The sequence below is a fragment of the Callospermophilus lateralis genome, chromosome 13 (assembly GCF_048772815.1).
Source record: "Callospermophilus lateralis isolate mCalLat2 chromosome 13, mCalLat2.hap1, whole genome shotgun sequence".
Taxonomy (NCBI): Eukaryota; Metazoa; Chordata; class Mammalia; order Rodentia; family Sciuridae; genus Callospermophilus; species Callospermophilus lateralis.
Window position 1 is genome coordinate 12,909,206 of NC_135317.1, and position 21,922 is coordinate 12,931,127.

Here is a 21,922-nt window from a genome sequence, read left to right on the forward strand (position 1 = left end):
GTGAAAAGCTCGCCCTGTAAAATGTTCACCTCAGCTTGGGGCCAGGACAGAAGCAGAAAGGATACGAGGGATGGCAAAGAGCTGCGCAAACACGTGGAAGGAGGAGCCCCACGCCATCTGCCAGGGCGCCACGTAGGTCAGCACGAACCGGATCTTGTGCAGCAGGTCCCCGAGCTGAAAGCAGAGGAGACATTCATCAGAGAGGCCCATGGTATCTGAGTCAAGGTCATTTAGAGGACATGCATCACAGTCAGGAAGGGGCAACGAGACTGTTATTGGTCCTACTTTCCTTTGTCCTGTAGGCAACACAGCTATTTAAGGATATTTGAAAGAAGCAATAGGAGGACCAGAAGGAAGCCTGCCTGTTCATCTCAACAGACTTGTTCCTTCAAGCCATGGCTACGGTGTGTGTTTTTGCCAGTCACAGCTTGGCTGCTCCCTTCATATGGGATCTTTTACAGGGAGATTCGTGCAAAACCTAGCATCCCTGACATTGTTGAGGTTTTTGAAAATATCAGTTTCATTTCATCTGCTCAGCTGCTCTTGCTGAATAAAATAGCTCCATGTCATTGAAGTGAAAGTTACAAAACACTTAAGAAAGCCAAGGCTGGGTGCGGAAGCTGCTCATCGGCAGGCAAGAAGCAAAAGGGAAGAGTGAGCTCTGGGAGGGCAGAGCCAGGCCAGGGGACCTGTGGGCTGAGGAAGAAGACGGAAGGGGGAACATGCTCCGTAGTGTTGGCTGGAGACGAGACTGTGCCTGTCCGTGGGAGGACAGGTGCAGGGGTCAGCCACCTGGCTGCCGACTTGGGCTTTGTGTCAGGTGACCAAGGAGCCATGGCTGTCCAGCTCTGCTGCCAGCACTTGGTGCAGAGTCCGTGTGCTGCAGGCTGCTGCAGAAGTACCCAGGCAGGCAGCACCACAGGGTAGCCTAGGACGATGGAGGGCTTGTCCCCAGACTTGCTGGCTTTCAAAAGACAATGAGAGACATTCGCCACCAAGTTGAGTGAAGAGAAGAAAAAAATTAAATTTGACTCAAGAAGCATTATACATCACATCAGGAAGCCAGAGTGAAACTGGACCTGGGCTGGGGAGAGAGCCGTCACAGGGGGGTTCAGAGAGCCAAGAGGACTCAGCCCTCTGCCAAGAGCCAGCTCTGTGGTTCTAGAGCACAGGTGAGGGGGCTCAGGCTTGTTGCATGAAGATGCAAAGGGAGCAGAAGTGGATAAGAAGAGTCCTCTCCAGATCCTGCCTCGCTTGTCTCATCTCGCATCTGTGGCTCCCACATGCACCCTCCTGGATAAACCTAGTTCTGGATAAACACTAAGGTAGAAATAAACACCTTGGCTAGGCCACTGGTGACAAATCAGGATGAGAGGTCTCCCAGAGACCCACATACGCAAACCCCGGGCAGCAGAGATCTGGCTTATAGAGAGCCCTAGGGACACCAGCCATGAGCTAGACCCACCAGGGACACCAGCCATGAGCTAGACCCACCAGGGACACCAGCCATGAGCTAGCAATGAGCTTGAATGACAGCTGCAGAACTGCAGGTGGAGAGAAGAGAGAGGCAGAGGAAAGGGATGGGAACACGAGAGGATGGGAGAGGCGTGGGGAGGAAGAGCCGTGCAGATGGGCTTGAGGACGCATGGTGGATGGACTCAGAAAGGGAGCTGGACACCTAGCTCTTGCCGATGACCGCTTACTGCCTCCACCTTGACTGCCTGCTTCATGGCAGAGGGCTGATTACCATGGCATGGGGGTTTGCTCAGGGAGGTCATCTCCATGTCAGTCCAGGGCTGGCCAAGGCCTCCTAGACCCAGGTGGACAGGGCTCCACAGCCCTCTGCCTTTGGAGTCTGATAGCTAAAGAAGCAGCACCCTACTCCACCTACCAGCTCGAGGTCCCACCTATTAGGTCCACGTGAAATGGCCTCCCCATCTCACCTTGTCAGCCACCAGGTGCTGGCATGGATGAGAGACCCAGAGTTCTAAGCCAGACTTCTGGGAAAAGAGGGTTCCCTTTCAAAGCTGGTGTCACTGCCTTTCCTCCCCACCATCAACCCGACTAGACAAGGAACAGGAAAGTCCCCTGCAGGAGACCCACACATCACTTCTGGGTCCCGAGAAGTGGCCACACCCCCTTGCTCATTTGGGCCCAGCTGCCTCCACCAGTCACACACCTCCGGATCAGAGCCCCTCTCGCCCACCACCCTGCTGCCGAGAATTCCTGTGTGGTTATTGAGTGCCAGTCTTGTGGCACACGAGGTGAAAACTGAAGCATGAGCAAGGGCCCTCCAGGGAGGCACGGCCCCCAGTGCCCTGAATGAACAGGGCACGGAAAGCAGCTCCACTGGGCTCCCTGCACACTGGTGTGACCTGGGAATCGCAGCCGCCTCTGGAAGAGCTGTAAGTAGGTCAGGCGCAGCTCTGCAATCAGCCAGGCTACCCTGGGGAGCCTCATCTGCAAGTTTAACGCTCTCCCAGGTCCGACTCCACTGCATTATGATTAAGTGAATCTATTACAATTATTTTTTGCTTAGCCCAGCAACTTGTATTTATGCACAAGCAAAACCAGCATCCAGACGTCTGAAGGCTCCGAGCACCAGTGCCCCTGCTCTGATTGCAGCAGGGCCCCAGGAGTCTCCCTTCTTCCCCTTCTCTGTGCCTCAGTCTTTCTCAAGGAAACTGAAGAATGAAATGCAGGCTTACTAAGATCTTCTACTTGGTAAGAACGTAGACTGCTCTTCTCAACCACTGAAGATGCCCATCTCCTGAGTGTCAGTTCTTTAGGTCTCTGGTTCCTGACCACATGGTATTTAGTGGCCCCTCTGTGACACCACAGGAGGAAGCACCAGTGCTGGGGGCGGGGAGCTCACCTCCCAGTGCCAGGAGCGTAGCTGGAGTGCATCCCACCCAGGTATGGATCACAGCTCCAGCTCTGCTCCTGCATGTCCACGTTGAAATGGGGGTGATGGCCCCCCGTCCCATGCCAAGCCCAGACCCTCTCAACTTTTAGGGAAGAAAGCCAGGCTCAGAGAGGTTTAGTGGATTGTACAGGTCATGCAGGAAGTTACTGGCCTAACTTAAATCAAGATCCATCACCATATATCCCTCCTTGAAGTGCAGCTCTATGAACCACAGCAACAGGAAGTACCGCTGTTACACAGCACTGGGAAAAGGTCTCCCTAACCACCACTCAGCACACAGCAGGGCCACAGGCACAGGTACGACAGATCATGGTCACAGGGACTTGTTCTTCCCAGTCACAATGGTGAGGAGCCTGGCCTAGCCTGGAAGAGCCTTTCAGGATAAATGCCATCAACAAGGCACAATGTCACTAACAAATCTGGTGACACGCACGTGCAGGAAAGGGCAGCCTGTGGGGCCACCTATGCTTGCTGAGCTCCCAGCTCCCAGGTAGATGGCTCAAACCTTTATTTATTCTTTATTCTTAAAGTGTGTCGAGGCAGGATCCAGCTTAAAAAGACTCAACTCCACATCTTCTCTTTATATTCTATCCTCTTTCAGGGGGAAAATGGGTTGGAGAATGAAGCACCCGTAGGAGCCAAAACAGAGCAGTCTGCACATAAGAGGAGCCTAAGCCCCAATCACCATGAGCACAGCATGTGCAGTGGCTCTGCGCTCTGCACTAGTCCACGGTGTAGGGAACCACATGATGCTAAAGGTCAGGTGGTACAAGTAGCCTCACCAACGCCTTCCCCATGACATGTCCATGCGCTGGGTCTAACACTGCACTGCAGACCTCGACACAGGAATCCCAGGTGGGTCAGCCATGAATCTGCACCCTGTAGGGCAGCCCCCAAATGTCTGCAGTTACGCTCTCTCCCAAGACTTCCAGGGGATTATGTTATGTGTTTAGAGTGTGGCCAGGGCCAGAACTAGCTATGCTATGGTTAGTCAAGGCCAGAAGCACTAGGGTTCAGTGTGTAGCGACAAGGTCATAGATGTCAACTTGCAGTGAGCACAGCATGCGCCCTATATAACCTGTTGGCCGTGCGCCTTCTTTGTGTGGCCTGTGTACAAAAAAGGCCTATGGAAAAGACTCAGGGTGTAAAAATGGGCAAATGGAGACAAAATGGGGCCAAATGAGGTCTAAAATTGAACTGGCTGGGGACTAACACTGAAGCTGGAGGCTGAGGCCACCTCTGAAAAGCACATGTACTGTCCTAACTGCATCTCCCTTCTTCCTCCTGGCTGACCCCCAGTCCGACTTCTGGTCAGAGCCCTGCATGGCACACCAAGAGGAGGCTTTGGGGCCTCTGTTTTCTGTGATGCTTACCTCACTCCTGTCTCCTACCTCCACGATCCTAACTCAGCTTGATTGCACTGTTTGACAAACCTCACAAGCCTAAAAACAGAAAACCAAATTTTTTGTCTTCTTTCCACCGAAAACACTAGGAAAGAGGAAAGAAAGTCACAACAGAATAATTTTGGCTATCTCCCAAAGAAAGAAAGCCACCATAAATATTGTCATTTCAAATGACCTGTTTTGGCACTATCTTTTCAGTTGAGCATAGACATGCTGTTGTACATCTGCTGTAAATAGTAAAGCCAACTGTGTACATCCACAAAACATCCTAAAGAAGTGTCACCAAGTAAAGGTGACCCCCAAAACCTTCCTTGCTGGTACATTCCCCAGTAAGGCACAGGCCATCTTTCTCTGGGGACTGCCCCATCCCAGGGACAGAGTGGGCTAGGCACTGGCCTTGCCCATGCTCGGGCACTGTCTCAGAAGCTGTTTGTGCACAGCCCAATTTGGTGGAAGAACAGCAATCCCTGTCAACCCCAGGCGCGACTTTCCGTCCTGCTCCTACTCCCCGCAGGCTATGCCCTGCGGGCTGGTTCTACGAATCCAGGGCCCCTGTGCTTGGCTGTCAGACCAGCAGCTCTCCTCCTCGGGAAGATGTGCACTTCAGTGACTGTCACACCAATCTGGTTGCCAACACCTGGACTTGAAGGTACACGCGAGGCTGAAAGGACTCACAGAAACAGACGGAGCCAAAGGGACGTCGAGTCCAGAAGTAAAGAACAGAGAGGACGCTGGGTCTCTGGAGGGCCTGTAGTAGAGGAAGACCTGAGGCGGTCCAGGGGACAAGCAGTGAATGAGTAGGGGGCCAGCTGAGGGCCTGAAGGCCGCAAACAGAGGAACTGAGGGGACCGTCAGACATGGGGCACAGGGGGCCACATGGGAAGTGGGAAAAGGCTCAAGAGGGTGGAAAGGGGAATCCAGTGACATCTCAGACCTGGGGCCCCACTTTTGGTGGGAAGGGAGGGCCACTTTGATAGAATAACAAATCAATAACAGAAAATACGATGAACACACGCTGGGATATTAGATTTAAATAAAACTATTCTGGCTGAAAACGTGACATAGAATTTTATTACATAACCCTAATGAATCATCCAGGTGGTGGTTGTAACTGGTGACCAGGTGAATTTCATGTCAGGAGGAGTCCACCTCAGCAAACACTGTGTGCTCAGTACCCATCACGCAGCTCCCACTGGAGGTCAATAAACCACCTAGGACACAAAACAGAGAGGCTAAGGGGCACCTGTGACAGAAGAGGACACTATACATGCAATCAGAGTCCCCAAAGGAAAATATAGAGAGAAGCAGGAGATATTCTTGTTGAGTGATGGTCCAGAAACACCCAGAATTCAGGATGTAGGGTCACCACACTGAAGAACCACATCAAGTCCTGTACCACACAAGAAAATTTACCTCACTCATACGATCAAAGAGACCACATAAGATCGAAGTCAAAGAGAAAATCATCTTTCTTAACAGATAACCTACAAGAGAGTTGTAGATGGACAGCTGACTTCCTATTGGCAAGAATATGCTGGAAGACAAGGTCATAATGTTTTCAAAGTATTAAGAAAAAATATCAAATTAGTATTTTGTACATAAGTGCAGTGTTGCTCAAGTAAGAGGTGGAAACATAGACCTTTTAGAAAAAAAACAAAACACCCACAGAACTTTGCAGAAAGAACAGTGAAAGAGTACACTAGAGAAAGGACACTATTACGGTGTCAGAAGAGCTATGCGAGGAATGATCCATGTGAGCATGAAATGAAATATCATAAATATTTAAGGTAGGAAGAGAGAATCAGAGTTAAAGTCTACAGTTCTCATATTGTCTGAAGGGGAGAAGGTTTAATTTTGCACGCTAATTGAGTATATTTATTAATAATGTAAGAGTAACCACTAACAAACTGAAGATTTCAAACTTTTATTTCAAACTGGAGAACATGCACCACAGAGACACTGCCTCCCACCTGCATAAGTTCTGGCTCAGCAGGTCTGGGATACAGCCCAAGAGCATGCATTTCTTATTATTCTAGGTGCTGCCGATGCTGCTGGTCCAGGCATCACACATGGCCAATCATGCACTAAAGGACACACAATATTCTATCTCCAAAGCCCTGGAGGGAAAAATAATTCAAAGAAAGTTCATTTCATTCATCAGAAGGAAGAAAGGGAAGGATGAAGAAAAAACATTATAAATAAAATTCAAATACCAGGATAGAAAACAGTTCAAACATATCAGTAATCATAGCAAATGTAAATGGATAAAATTTGCCAACCAAAATACAGAGTCTCAGTGTGCATTAAAAAGAAAAATCTTAGCCGAGTGTGGTGGCCCACGCCTATAATTCCAGCAGCTCAGGAGGCTAAGGCAGGAGGATCGCAAATTCAAAGCCAGCCTCAACAATGTCAAAGCACTAAGCAACTCAGTGAGATCCTGTCTCTAAATAAAATACAAAATAGGGCTGGGGAAGTGGCTCAGTGGAGGAGTGTCCCTGAGTTCAATCCCTGGTACCAAAAAAAAAAAAAAGAAAGAAAGAAAAGAAAAGTCTTGCCGGATCTTTTTATAAGAAATACCAAAATTACCTAGAAAGTTTTAGGTAAAAGAATAAAAAATAAAAAAGATATGAGGTATCCCACGAAAGCACACATATGTATTAATCCACTTGAACTGGTCAATTGGGTAGTAACTGTAGGCAGGTGGGGTGTGGCTGGAGAAGCAGGGCAATCCGAGAGCCTTTGGTATATATTTTGACCTTGTTGAGAACTCTCTCTGCTTTCTGATGGCCATTTCCTGAACTGCCTTCCTCCATCGCATTCTTCTGCCTTGATGTCCTGTTTCACCATGGGCCCTGAGGAATGCAGCCTGCTGTCTATGAACTGAGACCTCTGACACCATGAGCCCCCAAATAAACTTTTCCTCCTCCAGTTGTTCTTGCCAGGTCTTTTTTTGTCACCGTGGCAAAAGAGCTGGCCCAAACAAAAGGTATCAGGTAAATTCTAGCCACAGGAAAGCTGGCTTACCTGTATTAATATCAGACAAAACAAACTTTTACTCAAAATAGATAAATAACAGGACACAATTATAAAAGAGGGGACTCACTAAGAAGATAGTTGATCTTCTGTACTTCATTTGCAGTCTCAAAGCAGCTGCTGAGATCCGCACATCTTCAACAATGAACAAATCCACCACGCCTGTCACTCACCCAGATAGCCAGCAAATAAGCACACAAAATACCTTGACAAACAGAATCGACAAGCATCTAAGAGGGATGTATATTACAACTTAGCAACCAACTAAAAAAGAATATAGTTGTCAGGCAAATGTACATTTACAAGAATTGATGATTTATCAAACCACTAAGGAAGTCTTCACCAATGCTGAACATTACTATTATGCCTACGGCTTTGCAATGAAAAGTTAATAACAAAAAGTTGCTAATATAATAGCAAAATACAACCACAAACCTTCGCATTTGGATGTAATAACAACAACAAAATAACAATGAATTAGTTAAGAACAAATGACAGTAAAAATTAGAAAATATTTAAAAATAAATGACAACGAAAAGCCCCAGTACCAATCAGAAGTCAGCTAAAGCCGTGGAGAGGAAATGATACAGCTTTACAATGTGCATTGTAGAAAAGCTCCATAGTTTATATTGGGAGCTAGTTTTAAAGCTGAAATCAGAGAATAATATTATGAAAGCTGAAAATATAGTTGTTGCCATCCTTAAGTCAAAAAATCCTCAATAAAATATTTACAAAACGAACCTGTAAATGTATAAAAACACATCATCATCCAATCTGGTTCATCTCATAATGGCTTAGATTTTTTTTAAGTGAATGTAATTTACAAAACTAAAAAGGCATAAAAGAAAAACCATATGGTGCTCAGTTGGTGCAGGAAGGATGTTAAATAAAGTCAACACCCACACATAAAAATCCCTGGAAAACCAGCAGCAAAAGAGTTCTTCTTAGCCTGACAGAGACACCCATGTAGCAAGCACCACATTTAATAGTAGAATACCAGAAGTGTTCAGCAAGAGGTCTCCAGAAAGATGAACAGGATTGACCTACAGTAGGAAAGAAAGAAGGACCAGGAAGGCAGACAAAGACCCAAGGAGGGAGAAAGGAAGTGGGTGATGGTTTGTCTTGGTGAAGAGCAGTCCAGGACTGAAAGCGGTGGGGAGAAGGTAGAGGGGTGGGCTGGGAGGCAGAGGGAAGCACAGCAGGCCTCCAATGGATGGCCTCCTCCAGCCAGACACTTCAGGCCTGCAGAGAACACAGCAGCCCGGAACCTGGGCTACCCTCTTATCCCATAACTGTCCATGAGAGCACCCACAAATGCCAACGGCATAGCCCTTCCCACTGTGCCACCTACCAAGAGGTCTCATCTCTGCCCACAGATTCAGGGACAAAGAGTGACCCTGGGCCTTTGTGTGTGCATCTCTCTTGTGGAGGCAGAGGGGGCGCAGGTTACGGGTGCTGGATAGGGGCTGGGAAGAGGCTAAAGAGGAAGGGGGCCGGGGTGGATTTCAGCATTGGCCACATAGCTGGAAGTCTTGAGTACAGGACGCGTAGGAGCAGAGCAGGCCCTTCCTGGCAATCCCACAGCACTGCTAAGCATGAAGCTACAGCATCACAGCATGTAGTTAGCGGGCCAGCAGGGTGACATCAGCTTGTCCCATGAAGAAGATCTACAGTGGAGCAGGCTATGGTCTACCCTCAGTTGTGCAAGAAGGACTCAGAGGACCCCGAGCTCTGAGTAAGCCCACAGTGTGGGCAGACAGCAGGTGCAGCCAAGGACACTCCCGAGAAGCCAGGAGAACCGAGACACCACATACAAAGCCAGCAGAGGAACTCTGGGCCACCTTTCCTCCTCCCACACACCCCATCCCCTGGGAAGTGAGCGATAAAACAATGCCCAACCACCGCATCCACATTGGACTCCATTCCTCAAATACCAGTTTCCGGTCTCTGACTCCCCTGGATTCAGTCATGCACACTGATTTGTCCTCATGGCCTGCACCTGTGGGCGCTGCAGGAGGCGGGAGACAATGATACACAGTGGTCCCGCACTGGAGGCACTTCTAGTCTTCCAGGGAACAGGGATGCTGTGGCCTGCACTCTGTTTCTGGACAAAACCATCCCATGGCACCTGAGCGTGAATGCAGAGAGCCTGGCGCTAGAGTCATGAGGTGGCTACGGGAACCTTCCACCCGCTGTGCCATGCAGTCTGGGAACAGGACAGTTGAGTCTGGGTCTGAGTGTGAGAACTGCGGGTCAACACAGCAGTGTCCTCCCCAGAGACCTCCCCTTGCCCACTCGCGCTGGACGCTGCTCAGGATTGGGGTGTGTCAGTAAATGAAAGAGACAGAACCTTTGCCCTATGTCAGTAAATGAAGGCCAGAATCTCTGCCCTGGTGGAACTTACATGAGGATACCTGGGAGGAGCATTTCTAGAGAGCAAGGGGACCATGTGACATAGGCGCAGCAGAGCAGAGGGCTTGCAGGAACACCTGGGTCCAGCAAGGGGAGAATGGGAGAGGAGACCAGTGTGGCAGAGGAAGCAGTTGCACTAGTCTGTGGGCCACTGTGGTGCATTTGGCTCTTACTTGGTATGAATTGGGAACTGATGCAGAGTTGGGGCCAGAGAGGGGATGACATCTGGTGTGTGGTTCTAAAGAGGAACTTGAGGGTCTCTTGGTTCCTACTCTGATGTGTGACGAGCTTGGAAGTTGTCACTCCTGTGCTAACAAGAAAAAGCCGGACAAACTGACAACCAGTGACTCCTTAGACCCATGGACCACTGCTGTCCTGGGGTTGAGGCCACTTGAGAATATGGAGAGACAGGCGCATCCCGAGAGCCCCCACTGAGCCCTGCTTGCCTGGGAGAGAAGCAGCTGGAGCCTCAACTGGCAGGACCTGTAAGTGAGGTGTGGTGACTGCTGGAGGCCGAGGGTGAACCAGCATGCAACCAGGATACTGGGGGCACCAGAGCCTCAGAGAGGACCCTGAACCCACGGTTTTACCTCTAGAAACCCCACGAGGTTCTCATGGTGCAGGTCTGAGAACCACCCCCTCCCCGGGCTCCAGCAGAGTCAGAGGAAGCCTCAGGCCTCACCCCTAGACTGGAGGGCTCCACAGGAGCTGCATCCAGGTAGGAGGGACGCAGCCTCCCAACCCACTCCGGGTGTCTCCCACAGGGAGGAAGGAACAGGGTCACCAGGGGTGGGTGCTCCAGGGAACCAATTGGGGAAGGACACAGAGGGCCCAGGGAATAAAGCCATAAGGCCCTGGAAACCTCCCAAAGGCCACAGCCCCAGACACAGGCCTGGTAAAAACACTTACCCAGAACAGAATCCTCCAGTCCCCACACCGTGCACAGCAAGAGGGACCAACACAGCGATACGGAGGGGGTACTACAAGACGGGGCCCTCTGAGGAGGGCTATTAGGAGCCGGAAGTTAAGAGGAGACAGGAGCTCTGGAAAGACCTGAAGCTAAAGGGAAGTCAGTTAAACACAGTCCAGCTCCCAGTCAGCTCAGTAGCAATCCTCACACCAAATGCCTGCATCCTCCGACCTGATACAACAGGTCCTGCTTTCAACAGAGAAGGAAGGGCATAGAAAAGGCAAGAAGAGCAGTCTCAAGAGGCAAAGCAGGCGACAGACGCAGGCTGCGCGTGACACAGACGTGAGTCACCGCACAGAGGACTTAATATCACCACGGTCAATATGTTCAAGAGCCCGCAGGACAGGTGGATAGCATCTGTGGACAGATGAGTAATGGACACAGAAAGGGAAACCTAGGAAAGTATCAGAGGGGCCGCCTGCACCGCTGCCGCCATTGCTGCCGCTGATTCCGCTGCTGCCGGCTGAGGTCGCCAGGTCTGCTTTCTGGCTGCTACTGCCACTGTAGAAACCGTTGCCCCAAATGCAACTGAAGCCTACACTGCTGCTGACCCCTGAGATCTCCTGGTGACACTGCCCCCACAGCTGCAGTTGCTGCTGCCCCTGCAGCCACCCCTACAGCTGGCCTACTGCCTGCTGCCGACCACCACCGCCACTACCGCTGCCACCATAGCCTAGATGACTGCTGTGGGGAGACTCCAGGTTTGGCTGCATGTGGCTGCACCCATTTGGGGACACCAGCCAGGGCCGGGGGCCACCACAAGAGCCTCTGTCTGGGAACTCCAGCTGGGACCTGCAGGTCCAGTGTGGGGGTGCCTGCAGGTTTGGAGGATCCTGGGATCTTCCAGTTGAGAGTGCTGGTGGCCCCTGTCTTGCTGCTGCATCTTGGGTTGCTCCTTGGCATGAGAGCATCCCTGGTGTGGTCTCTCTGCAAGTAGGAATAGCACTGAGACCTTGGGACTGCAGCGTGGCCAAGTCTGAGGTACCTGAAGCCCAGATCTGTGGGATAGAGACTGGGTTTGCGAGGGCTGATCTGGGTCTGGTGATCACAAGAGATAGGACTGAGAATCTGTTGAACACTGACAGTGACAGTTTGACTTTCTAGCAAGACTTATTTTATTTTTATTTTTTTGATTCACTAATCTCTCTACCATATTTGGAATAGAAAGTTTTATATGCATCAGTGTGTGGAGAACAATGACGTATGATTGGTGTTTTGCATTTTTGTTGTATTCTTATGTCTTTATTTTTTTTTTCTCTTTGTTTGTATTCTTCCTCTCTTGACTATTTTCTTTCTAACTTCTCTCCAAACAACAGCCAATCTTTGTCGGATCCTCTTCCACTCTTCCTGTGAATTTTTACTTCTAGCTTCTCTCTTCCTCCCTCGCAAATATTACATACTACACTACCTCTGTTCTCTCATTCACCATTTGAAATTGTAAAACGTTTTAACAAATATTCTGTTTATACCATAGGTAGTTATTGAACTCATCATTTTGGTTTAATGTGAGAGAGCCCTAGATGCCTTGGTGGGAGTTATTAGGTTTAAGGCTCTATGTGTGTACATTGGGTGCTGTTGATATTGGTCTCACCAGCAAAGGTGAAGTGTGAGAAACCTTCAGGGACACTCTAGGTCTACAGGGTAGAATCGACCCTGCCTTAGATCCATACTTTTAGATGGGGAAACACACTAACAATCTGAAAACACAAGGGAATAAAGCATCCCAAACAAACCAAGATGCTTCAATAACAGAAGGCACTGATAACACAGTAGAAGAAATGTCCCAGAAGGAGTTTAGATTGTATATAGTTAAACTGATATGTGAAGCAAAGGATGGTATAAAGAGTGAAATCAAAGAAAAAATACAGAAAGTGAAAGATCACTTCAATAAAGAGTTAGAGATCATGAAAAAAAAAAAAAAAAGAAATCCTCGAAATGAAGGAATCAGTAAACAAAATTATAAATTCAATATAATGGCTTGTGTGGGTGCTTTCCTTTTTTTTTTTAACCTTCTTTCAATAAAATTACATTAAAATAAAAAAAAAGAAAGCATCACCAACAGATTAGACCACTTGGAAGACAGAACCTCAGAAAATGAAGACAAAATATATAACCTTGAAAGTAGAGTTGAACATGCAGAGAAGATGGTAAGAAACCATGAACAGAACATCCAAGAATTATGGGATAACATGCAAAGACCAAATTTAAGAGTTATTGGAATATATAAAGAAGCAGAGATGTAAATCAAAGTGATACACAATCTTTTCAATGACTCAATAGTAGAAAATTTCCCAAGCCTAAAGAATGGAATGGAAAATCAAATATAAGAGGCTTACAGGACCCCAAAAGTACAAAATTACAGCAGACCCACACCAAGACACATAATGAGAATGACTAACACACAGAATAAGATTAAATCTTAAAGGCTGTGAGAGAAAAATAAAATAAAATTACGTATAGGGGGAAACCAATTCAGATCTCAACTGATTTCTCAGCCCAGACCCTCAAAGCTACGAGGTACTGGAATAATATATTCAAGTTCTGAAAGAAAATGGGTGCCAACCAAGAATTTTATATCCAGCAAAATTGTTTCAGATTTGAAAATGAAATTAAAACATTCCATGATAAATAAAGATTAAAAGAATTCATAACTAGAAAGCCTACGCTACAGAGCATTCTCCAAAAATATTTCATGAGAATAACGTGATAAAAAAAGTGAAAACCAGCAAAGGGAGGATCTACACTAAAGGGACATTCAACCAAATGGGAAACTAAGACAAAAAAACAGAAATAAATCAAAATAATACAGAATACAAATCATATCTCAATTATAACCTTGAATGTTAATGGCCTAAACTCATCAATCAAAAGACATAGACTGGCAGAGTGGATTGAAAAGCAAGACCCAACAATATGCTGTCTTCAAGAGACTCACCTTGTGGGCAAAGACATCCACAGGCTGAAGGCGAAAGGGTGGGAAAACACTTATCACTCATATGGATTGTGTAAACAAGCAGGGTCTCCATCCTTACCTCAGATAAAGTAGACTTCAAACCAAAGTTGGTCAGAAGAGACAATCTGTGCTTCTGAACCACACGTGCCAGCATGCTGCTGTAGCCTTCTGGGGAGTCCAGAGCAGCGCCCACATGCGCTCCCATCACCCACTGTGCCTGCCAGGCCCTGTCTGGTTAGGTCCCAGCTGGGTTGGGGACCCGTGGTCTCCGGCCTCCATACTGACTTATAGGGAACATGCCACATGGAAGGAGTCGGTAGGAAATGCCCAGGATTCTGGCTAGAACTACAGAATGTGCTCTCTTTTCCAGGATCCTCAGCTGCAGGAGTGCAGCTAGAACTGCTGGTGGCTGCAAAGAGCCATCTAAGGATGACACCAATAGATGGGAGAGGAGAAGTGCAAGCAGAATTCCGTGCCGTCACATAAGCCTCTGGATCACTGTCACGACGTGAGCTGGCAAGTTCCCTGTTTTCATTCAGCCAGTTTCATTTAGGTTTCTGTGGCTTGTGACAACAGAGGTCCTAACTACCACAGAAAAGCTCAAAAACAAAGTAAATGTGCATTAATAGGGGACGGCTAGTCAAGATACAGTGCAACCTGTACTGCCTGGGTCACCAGGAGAGGCAGGGTCACTGTACCACCATAGACAAGTCCTCCAGCATGTAACTGAGGGCCAATAAGTGGACGTAAAAGATGTGTAAAGAGTGTACCTATTGGTACTCTAAATCCCTGTATGCACACCTGCGGGAGAACACAGAGGACTTAGGGATTCATGCCAAGAGCTCTCAAGGGTTATCAGCAGGAAGAGGAAGGCTGAGAGCAGGGATGTGTGTCCAACACTTATTCTGCATTTCCCTTGGCTTTTCTAATTTTATTAAATGAGCAGACATTTAGGTACTGCTCGTGTAAGTCTAAAGAGTAAGATGGGGAAGATCCTGCTCTCTGGGCTCTGAGTTTGGTCCTCATCACTTCTCATTCCCACCACCTAGAATCCACACTGTTCTCTCATTTGTCTCCTAGTTTGGCTGAGGCTACCTCTCACCTGGCTCTGTAACCACTGAGCACCTCCTGGCTGGGGTTTCCTCCTCCGCCCGCACTGGCCCAGATCCGTGTGGTCACAGTGGTACCCACTCTACCTCTTGAGCCCCATATGACACTGTCCCCTTCTCCTCCTGCCTCTCAGCCACCTCAGTTCAAGTCCCATCGGGAGGTGCTTGGACTTGGCAATACTTCCTACCAGTCCCGGCCTCGGCCTTTCCCTCACCTCCACAAAGAGACATTTCTAAATGCCACCAGTCCTGCTGCCCCTGTCCCCGTGCTGCAGGGCTCATCATTCCACCTGCATCCTCTCCTCACCCTACCCCTCCCCAGGTTTTCATGCTGACCCAACATCTCACGGCTCCCCAAACACACCAAACTCCATGCCTTCCACAGGCCACGTCCTCGGGGGAACTCTCTCTTCCTGCCTTCAAGGCCCCAGGTGACACCTGGCTCCCAGTTCTCCCTGGTTGGACCAGTTCCATTCCAAGTGCTCCCTGGATGCTCCTCAACCCCACCTCCCCCAACACACTTCACTGCCAGGATCTTCTGCCTGTCACTCCCCCCCCCGCCCCACTGTGTCAATGCCTGGGCCGCACACTACTCTGTCCCCACGGCCTCTGGTTCCAGAACTCACCATTTCCCACATTCCCCAGCTCTAGCCCACTCAGGAGAGAGGGCAAGCTTCATCTTCCAGACCTCAGAGGGTCAGGGACGCAAGATGACCTGGTCCTCTAGACCCACTTGTGGCCTTCCCTGGCTACTGCTTTGAGCCCACCCTGCAGATCAGCCCTGGGGTCACTTCTATCCCCTGTTGTCCTGTGAAGCCTGATAGATTCATGGCACCTGACTGTAGTAAGGAGCCTGTACTTGGGCACCTGCTTTCCTCAGAGTGCACTAGAGGCCACCCCAACATGTCTTCCTGATCTCACAGCCCTCTGTGGGAGTGGGGTCTCCAGCTAACATCAGCTTTATTGTGGGGGGCAGGGCTTGCAGGTGGAGGGACAGCTGTGATGGTCAGGGGAGAGGACAGTCATACAGGGTTCTGGTGAGTGGACTGGACCAACGAAGCCTCATATCTTGCAGAGAGAAACCCTGAGAGCAGGGCGGCCTCTGGACCAGCCCTGGAGGCTTCCAGACCACCTCTAGGACTCACTGAAGGGGGCTTCTCAACAGGCATGGTGAACTGAGAGGGCATCACTGTGCCCACCTCATAAGGGCACTTCCTGGCTCCTCGCCGCTCTGCCATCTCTGTCACCTCACAAACACTGTCTGTTTCCCTAACTGTCTTCATGCTGGCTTGCTGTTGCCACTCTCTGGAGATGAGCGGGGAGCAGGCTTCTGGGCGAGGTGGGCACATCCGGGCGCAGGCCCCACTGTCTGTCTGTCTCCGGGCTTGTCTCTCTGTGTTCCTTTCCCTTTTTCTTTTAGATACAGCCATTATCCCAGCCTAAAAGCAGATTATTCAAATGACATGCTAATGCTACCTCAGTCAGAGGAAATAAGAAGCCACTACTTGGGTTCCGTCTGAGAGTAGATTAGTATTTTAATTAGTGCTTCAAAAAGATTCTGGCAAAGTCAAAGTCAACGCCTAGAACAACTAGGATTTTGTGGCTTTCGTTTGGACCACGCCCTGTGGGGCCTACCTCCTCATCCTGCATAGGACAGTGCCGCAGTCTGGCTGGGCACAAATCACGAGCCACTCACAGCTTTGTAGATTCAAACAGCAATTCTTTATTCCTGATCTCACACCGGCCGTCTACAAACACGCTCTGGGGAAATCCACGTTCTCTGCCCAAATCCACACCACTGGGCTTCTGTCTCCCAAATATATTCTGAATCCCGTGAGAACTCAAGGGGAACTCAGGCAGCAGAATAGGCCCTATTCTAAACGGGGAACGCCCTAAACTCGGATTATCCTAAACCGGGAACACCCTAAACACGGATCCGCCCTGGTCCTTGAGCAAGGTCACCTTACATGCAATGTCGCTGCAAAATGTCCTATTTCCACGAGTCCTTCCACTAAAGAAACATGGGGGTACGCTGGCAAGGAAATTGTCATACCTACTTGGCTGATGGCTCCCAGCAGGACAGGGCTAAGTGTCCTCATGGATGCTAAGGATGAGCTAGGCACACGCCTTTCTGTACCCTTCACAAGCCTTTTCAACCTGACACCAGCCCCCAGCCACGTCTCCAGCAGGAACATGCTGGCCCTTGGCTGACCAGCAGGCAGCTGGGTGGGGAAAGCCTGCCTCAGCCCAGCCAGCAAAAGTCCCTGCTCTTGCCACAGCTGGGGAGCCACCTGGAGCCACCTCCTGCACAGCGTGGTGTGGATGGACAGGCCCTTGGCTGCACACCCACATCACAAGCACCTGTCCTTGCCTACTTACAGTGACTTTGACGTCCTGCCCTGCACTGTTCTCCACTTTAAAACCTCCCTCTCGGCTACAGGAATGGACCCTCCCAATACCAATGAGACTGTGTCATGCTCCATTGACAGTAAACTGAGGTTCAGAAGGAGGGCACATCTCACCCTGGTGAAATGTCAATCTCTGGAGTCGGCCCTGAACTGCTTCCAGCACCCTTAACATCTGATGCTGCGATCTTGGCACTGCAAGCAGTAAAATCACATATAGTAACCTCTCAAGAGTGTAAGAGATCCCAGGGAATGACGTCCCACCCACTGTGTAAGATTGGGGACTTTGTACTAATGACCAATAGGAGAACAAAGACCAACAGGAGAACATAGAACAGTCACAACAGGGACACAAACTGACCAGAACCAAGACAGTTCATATGAACAGGAAGTAATGCCTGAGGCCCTGGCAGGCCAAGGCCTGGGTCTGGAAGAAAGTGTGGAAACTGGGGCCCACAGGAGAGGTCGCGAGCAAGGATGCGGGAACCTGAAAACAGCACTCAGCCAGAGCCACCAGAGAACCTTCACAGCCACTGAGGAGCTGAGGACGGCCACCCGCCCCTGCCCCCAGGAGCTGAGGACAGCCACCTGGGGCTGCTCTCACATCACAGCAGTGTTCCTGTTTTTGTTACTTAAGAGAAGCAAAGAAAAGAGGTGGAATGAAGAGAAAACAAGGATTAACAGAGTTGATTCACAAAGACGCCGGGGAAAGACTCCTGGGATCTGAAACAGTCAACCAACAGGATGAGGAGCCGATGTCAGTCCCCCGTGGAAGCCTGTGGCTGCTATGTTACACAGAGCACACACGTGACAGAAGTGCTGGCAGAGTCCGTCTCCCAGGAGCTATTCCCACGCCTGCCCTGCTGTTCAGGGAGGGGCTTGTCACTGATCAGACTACCTAGGGCCTGGAGGGGTGCCCACAAACCAGGGGCCTCTTCCTTCCTGTGGAGACACTGGCATCAGCTCACAGGTTTGCCTGGTGTCCCAGAAGCATTGCTCCCTGCATCTTGGAATTCACAGGAAGTGTACCCTCGACCAGAGGCAAACAGGTGGCCAAAACATCCCAAGGGACCCAATGTGGGACACCAGGTCTCCAGCTGGACCTCAAGGGGCAAAGTTAAAGAATCATATTTAATTTAATTCAGAGCATTTGAGATCCAGGGACGCTCTGCCATGAGATTGCTAATGGACACAACGGTCATGAAAATCCACACCACACTGATTCATTTCAACCAGTGATTCTCAGCAAGCCACCTGGCACACTGACACTCCACGAGAATTTCCCCTACGTGGCAGCAGAGCGTGACACAACAATTCTACTTCCCTCTATAAACTGCCTACAAAGAAAATGTTGGCTATTTGGTGGGAAACGCCCTTCCCAAGGTCAAGAACACCACCCTCCATTCACTTGCCTTGCTGAACACAATGGACACCATGAAGAAGTCCAGCAAGAAGCTCTCCGAAATATCTTTGTAGTCAAAGTGGAAAAAGATGACGGTGAAGCTCAGGTGCAGGAACTGGTGAACCGGGTTGCAGAAGGACGTGCGCAGCAGCTTCATGCCCGCGACGATCATCAGGAAAATGTCCCAGCTGTGGGAAAGGAGGGGGACCCAGGGTCAGCCACAGCCCAGGATGCCAGGTGCCTCCCCAGGGCTGCTCCTCCCACCAGGGATGGAAGGACTCCCTGGGCATGAGCACCTGGCCAAGGACTTACGGGGTTGAGCCAGGGTAGAAGCCACCCTGAGTGACCCCTTGCACACTGTCTCTGCCACTTGGCCTCCCCGCCCACCTGAGGCCATCTCCTAAGTCCTTGCATTCTTCTGAAAGGACGCAGAGCTCCTCTGGGGCTTCTCTGAAGGAGCCACTGCAGGGCTGAGGGGGGTCCCAGGCACAGCTGGTGTCCAGGGAGAAGGCAGCCTGGACTAGTGCCTCTCAGCTGCGCCTCACAATCAGAGGAAATGACTGAAACCATGGCCCATCACGGGCCGCGTGAGGTTCTGAGTGGAGAAGGACCAGTGTCGTGGGAAGGCCACTCCACACCTACAGGCAGCTCCAGGGTGGTCTAGACTATCTGCCACCCTGGAGAATGCAAGCTTTCTGCTCTCCTCACACCCCCCCGCCTTTTTTTCTTAAAATTGCATTCCTACCACTTGTCCCAGGAACAGGGCTGATCATCCAAGGAGCTCAGCAAACAGAGGCAGGTGGAGAAGTTCCCTTCCAAGTCTCAGCTTTTCAACTCTTGGACGCCCTCTTGCCCAGTGAACCAGATTTATGAGTGGGGTTGGGCTGTGTGCAGTGTGTGCGACCCTCCCCCAACCCCCAGAGGGTAGAGCAAAAACAAAGAACTAGCCAGAAACTGGAAGGGGGGAATGGGAACATACAGCCTCCCCAAGGGAGGCTGGGCCTCTTGGCCATCTTCCTACCAATAGTAACACGCCCTGTGGGAACTTGAGCACAGAGTGGGATAGTGGCAGAGAATGGTTACACCTGAGAGAGAAGGTTCCCACTCTGGCTAAGTACAAGGCACAGGGGCCAGGCTTCATCCCCTAAGCCCAGCTGAGTCCGGGACCCAGGACCTTAGCAGACATGACCATCTTCACCAGAGGAGGTCATTCAGAAAATGCTTCCCAGTGGTAAGCATGATTGACATCAATTAATTGAATACTTCAAATAGCTAGTAGAGGGGAATTTGAATGTTCCCAGTGCAAAAAAAATGATAAATGTCAGAGGTGATAGATATTCCAGTTACCCTGATCTGATCATTACATATGATACACATGGAATATCACACTGTACCCCATAATAATCGTTAGTTATTAAATAAACAGTTACTATGTGTCAACTAAAAATAAAAATATATTTTTACAAAGGTGGCTTTTGAAAAGTTTCTTTTTTTATCATCAAAAAGACCTGATGTTGGCAATTCCCTATGTCTCAATCTAATCTTTTGTCCACCTTCAGAACTTGGGCCGTGACTGAGGCTGTTTCTGCCCTACCCCAGGAAGCACAAGGTTGGGTGTGCCCCTGGCCCTGGGTGACAGACGAGTTTAGGCTTCTGAGAAAAACTAGCCCTGGTTCCAAGTGGGTTTGTGGAGAGTGGCAAGGTTTTCTGTGTCCTCGACACAGCCTCACGTCCTGCAGAAGGGGTGCCCCACCACCTGTCCTCCTCTCCCAGAGGACTCCTGATGCCACGGTGACAGCATAGAAAACATGGCGTGGCTCCAGTCGCCTTGGCAGCAGCACCCAGCACAGAAATACTGTGGGGCAGCAGAGCCCTCCAAGGGCCCAGGGCTAAGGTAGCTCAGGACTATGGGTATTTTGGGTTTCAAGGGAGATCAGTGATTTTCTGGGTTATTCAGGCAAAATATAAATGGAGGGACAAATCTAACTCTCTGTTTTCTGTGACCATAGTTTGGTGGAGAATTCATTTAACATTTACTAGTGATGATTGGTTATAATTCTGGGAGATTCAGGACTGAGGTTTGGGGCTTTTACAGTGTTGATAGCAATGGCACCGTTACTGGCACCGAGGTCATTGCATGCTTAGGTGAGGTTTTATAGTTTCAGCATCAGTGAACACTGGCTGGGCCCAGGTGTGGAGCACCAGAGACCAGGCTGCGAAGGGAAACGTCTGGTGAGATCTCACGGTTCACTCACCCCCCACGGCCCATCCACCCTCCTCTCTAACGGGCCCTGGAGATTGGCATTGCTGTTGAAGGATTCACTACTGACTAGGGCAGTGGTTCTCAAACAGGCAGGGGAGGCAGGAACTAAAGACTTTGAAAGAGGCCTCACACTGTCCTGGGAGCGGCTGGTCTGACAGGAAGCCAGAAATCTTCTTCTTTCTTTCATTCTGGATGTATCAGGAACAGAAAAAAATCGTCAGGTTCAGGTTCAGTTGGCATCCTCTGGGATCTGAGACTATTCAGAGGAATACCGGTAAGGGACCTCCTTCTGACTTCAGTGTCTGGGAAAACCTGACCGGGCACAGAGAGCAACCTGACCGTAGGCTGCACCCTCAGCTGTTTATGTGACGCGTGAAGTCCCAGCCTTCACACCTGCCTTATCTATGGCTTGGCCTGCACCTACAGGCCAGCACGAGGTCCCTGTCCTGAAGGGGAACGGGAAAAGCCTCCATCCTTGACAGCACTGCCCAGGGTAGCACAGTCCCTGCTTTGCTAGCCTGGCTTTGACTGTGCCCAAGATCTGCCTTGTTCTGGGAAGTGGTCACGGGGTCATCCTGGACTGTGCCCACTGGGAGTCCTTGCCACTAGCAGATGCACATGGTGCTCCAGAGGGGAGCTGCTTCCTGCAGGAACCCTGACTCAACTGGGTTGCAGGTCTGGGGTCTATTGTCTGCTGTCTCAGCCAGTGTAAGTTTCATCCTGGGATCTGCCATTGAGGATTTTAAGTACCAAGGGGCACAGAATTCTTGCCCTGGTCTAATAAAAACAGGTCTGGAATGGAAGGAAGACAGAGTCCAATGAAGACAGAAAGGCCATGGGATCGACCAGTTAGCGTCTGCTTTGTGTGACCCTGAGGCCACTCCAAGTCCACAGGGCCTCAGCGTGTCTTTCAGCCAGCTCGTATTTGGCAGATATTAATGAACATACTCCTGTCACACACAAGATGGAAAACAGGTCTGGATCAGTGTGCCTGGGACTATGCGTCAGTATTGACCTTGACACACAGCATTGGAGCAGCGTGACTG

The 21,922-nt window shown here is 49.8% G+C and overlaps 1 protein-coding gene across 2 annotated transcripts in view; it reads right to left on the bottom strand.

Moving 5' to 3' along the window:
- The window catches only part of Pcnx2 (pecanex 2), a 170,202-nt gene that overhangs the window by 63,196 nt on the left and 85,084 nt on the right, over positions 1-21,922 (bottom strand). For both annotated transcript variants that reach the window (XM_076831630.1, XM_076831631.1), the window contains 2 exons: positions 18,624-18,801; positions 66-174 (listed from right to left, as the gene is read on the bottom strand). In XM_076831630.1, coding sequence (XP_076687745.1) covers positions 66-174; positions 18,624-18,801 — 287 coding nt within the window. The remainder of the gene's footprint in view (positions 1-65; positions 175-18,623; positions 18,802-21,922) is intronic.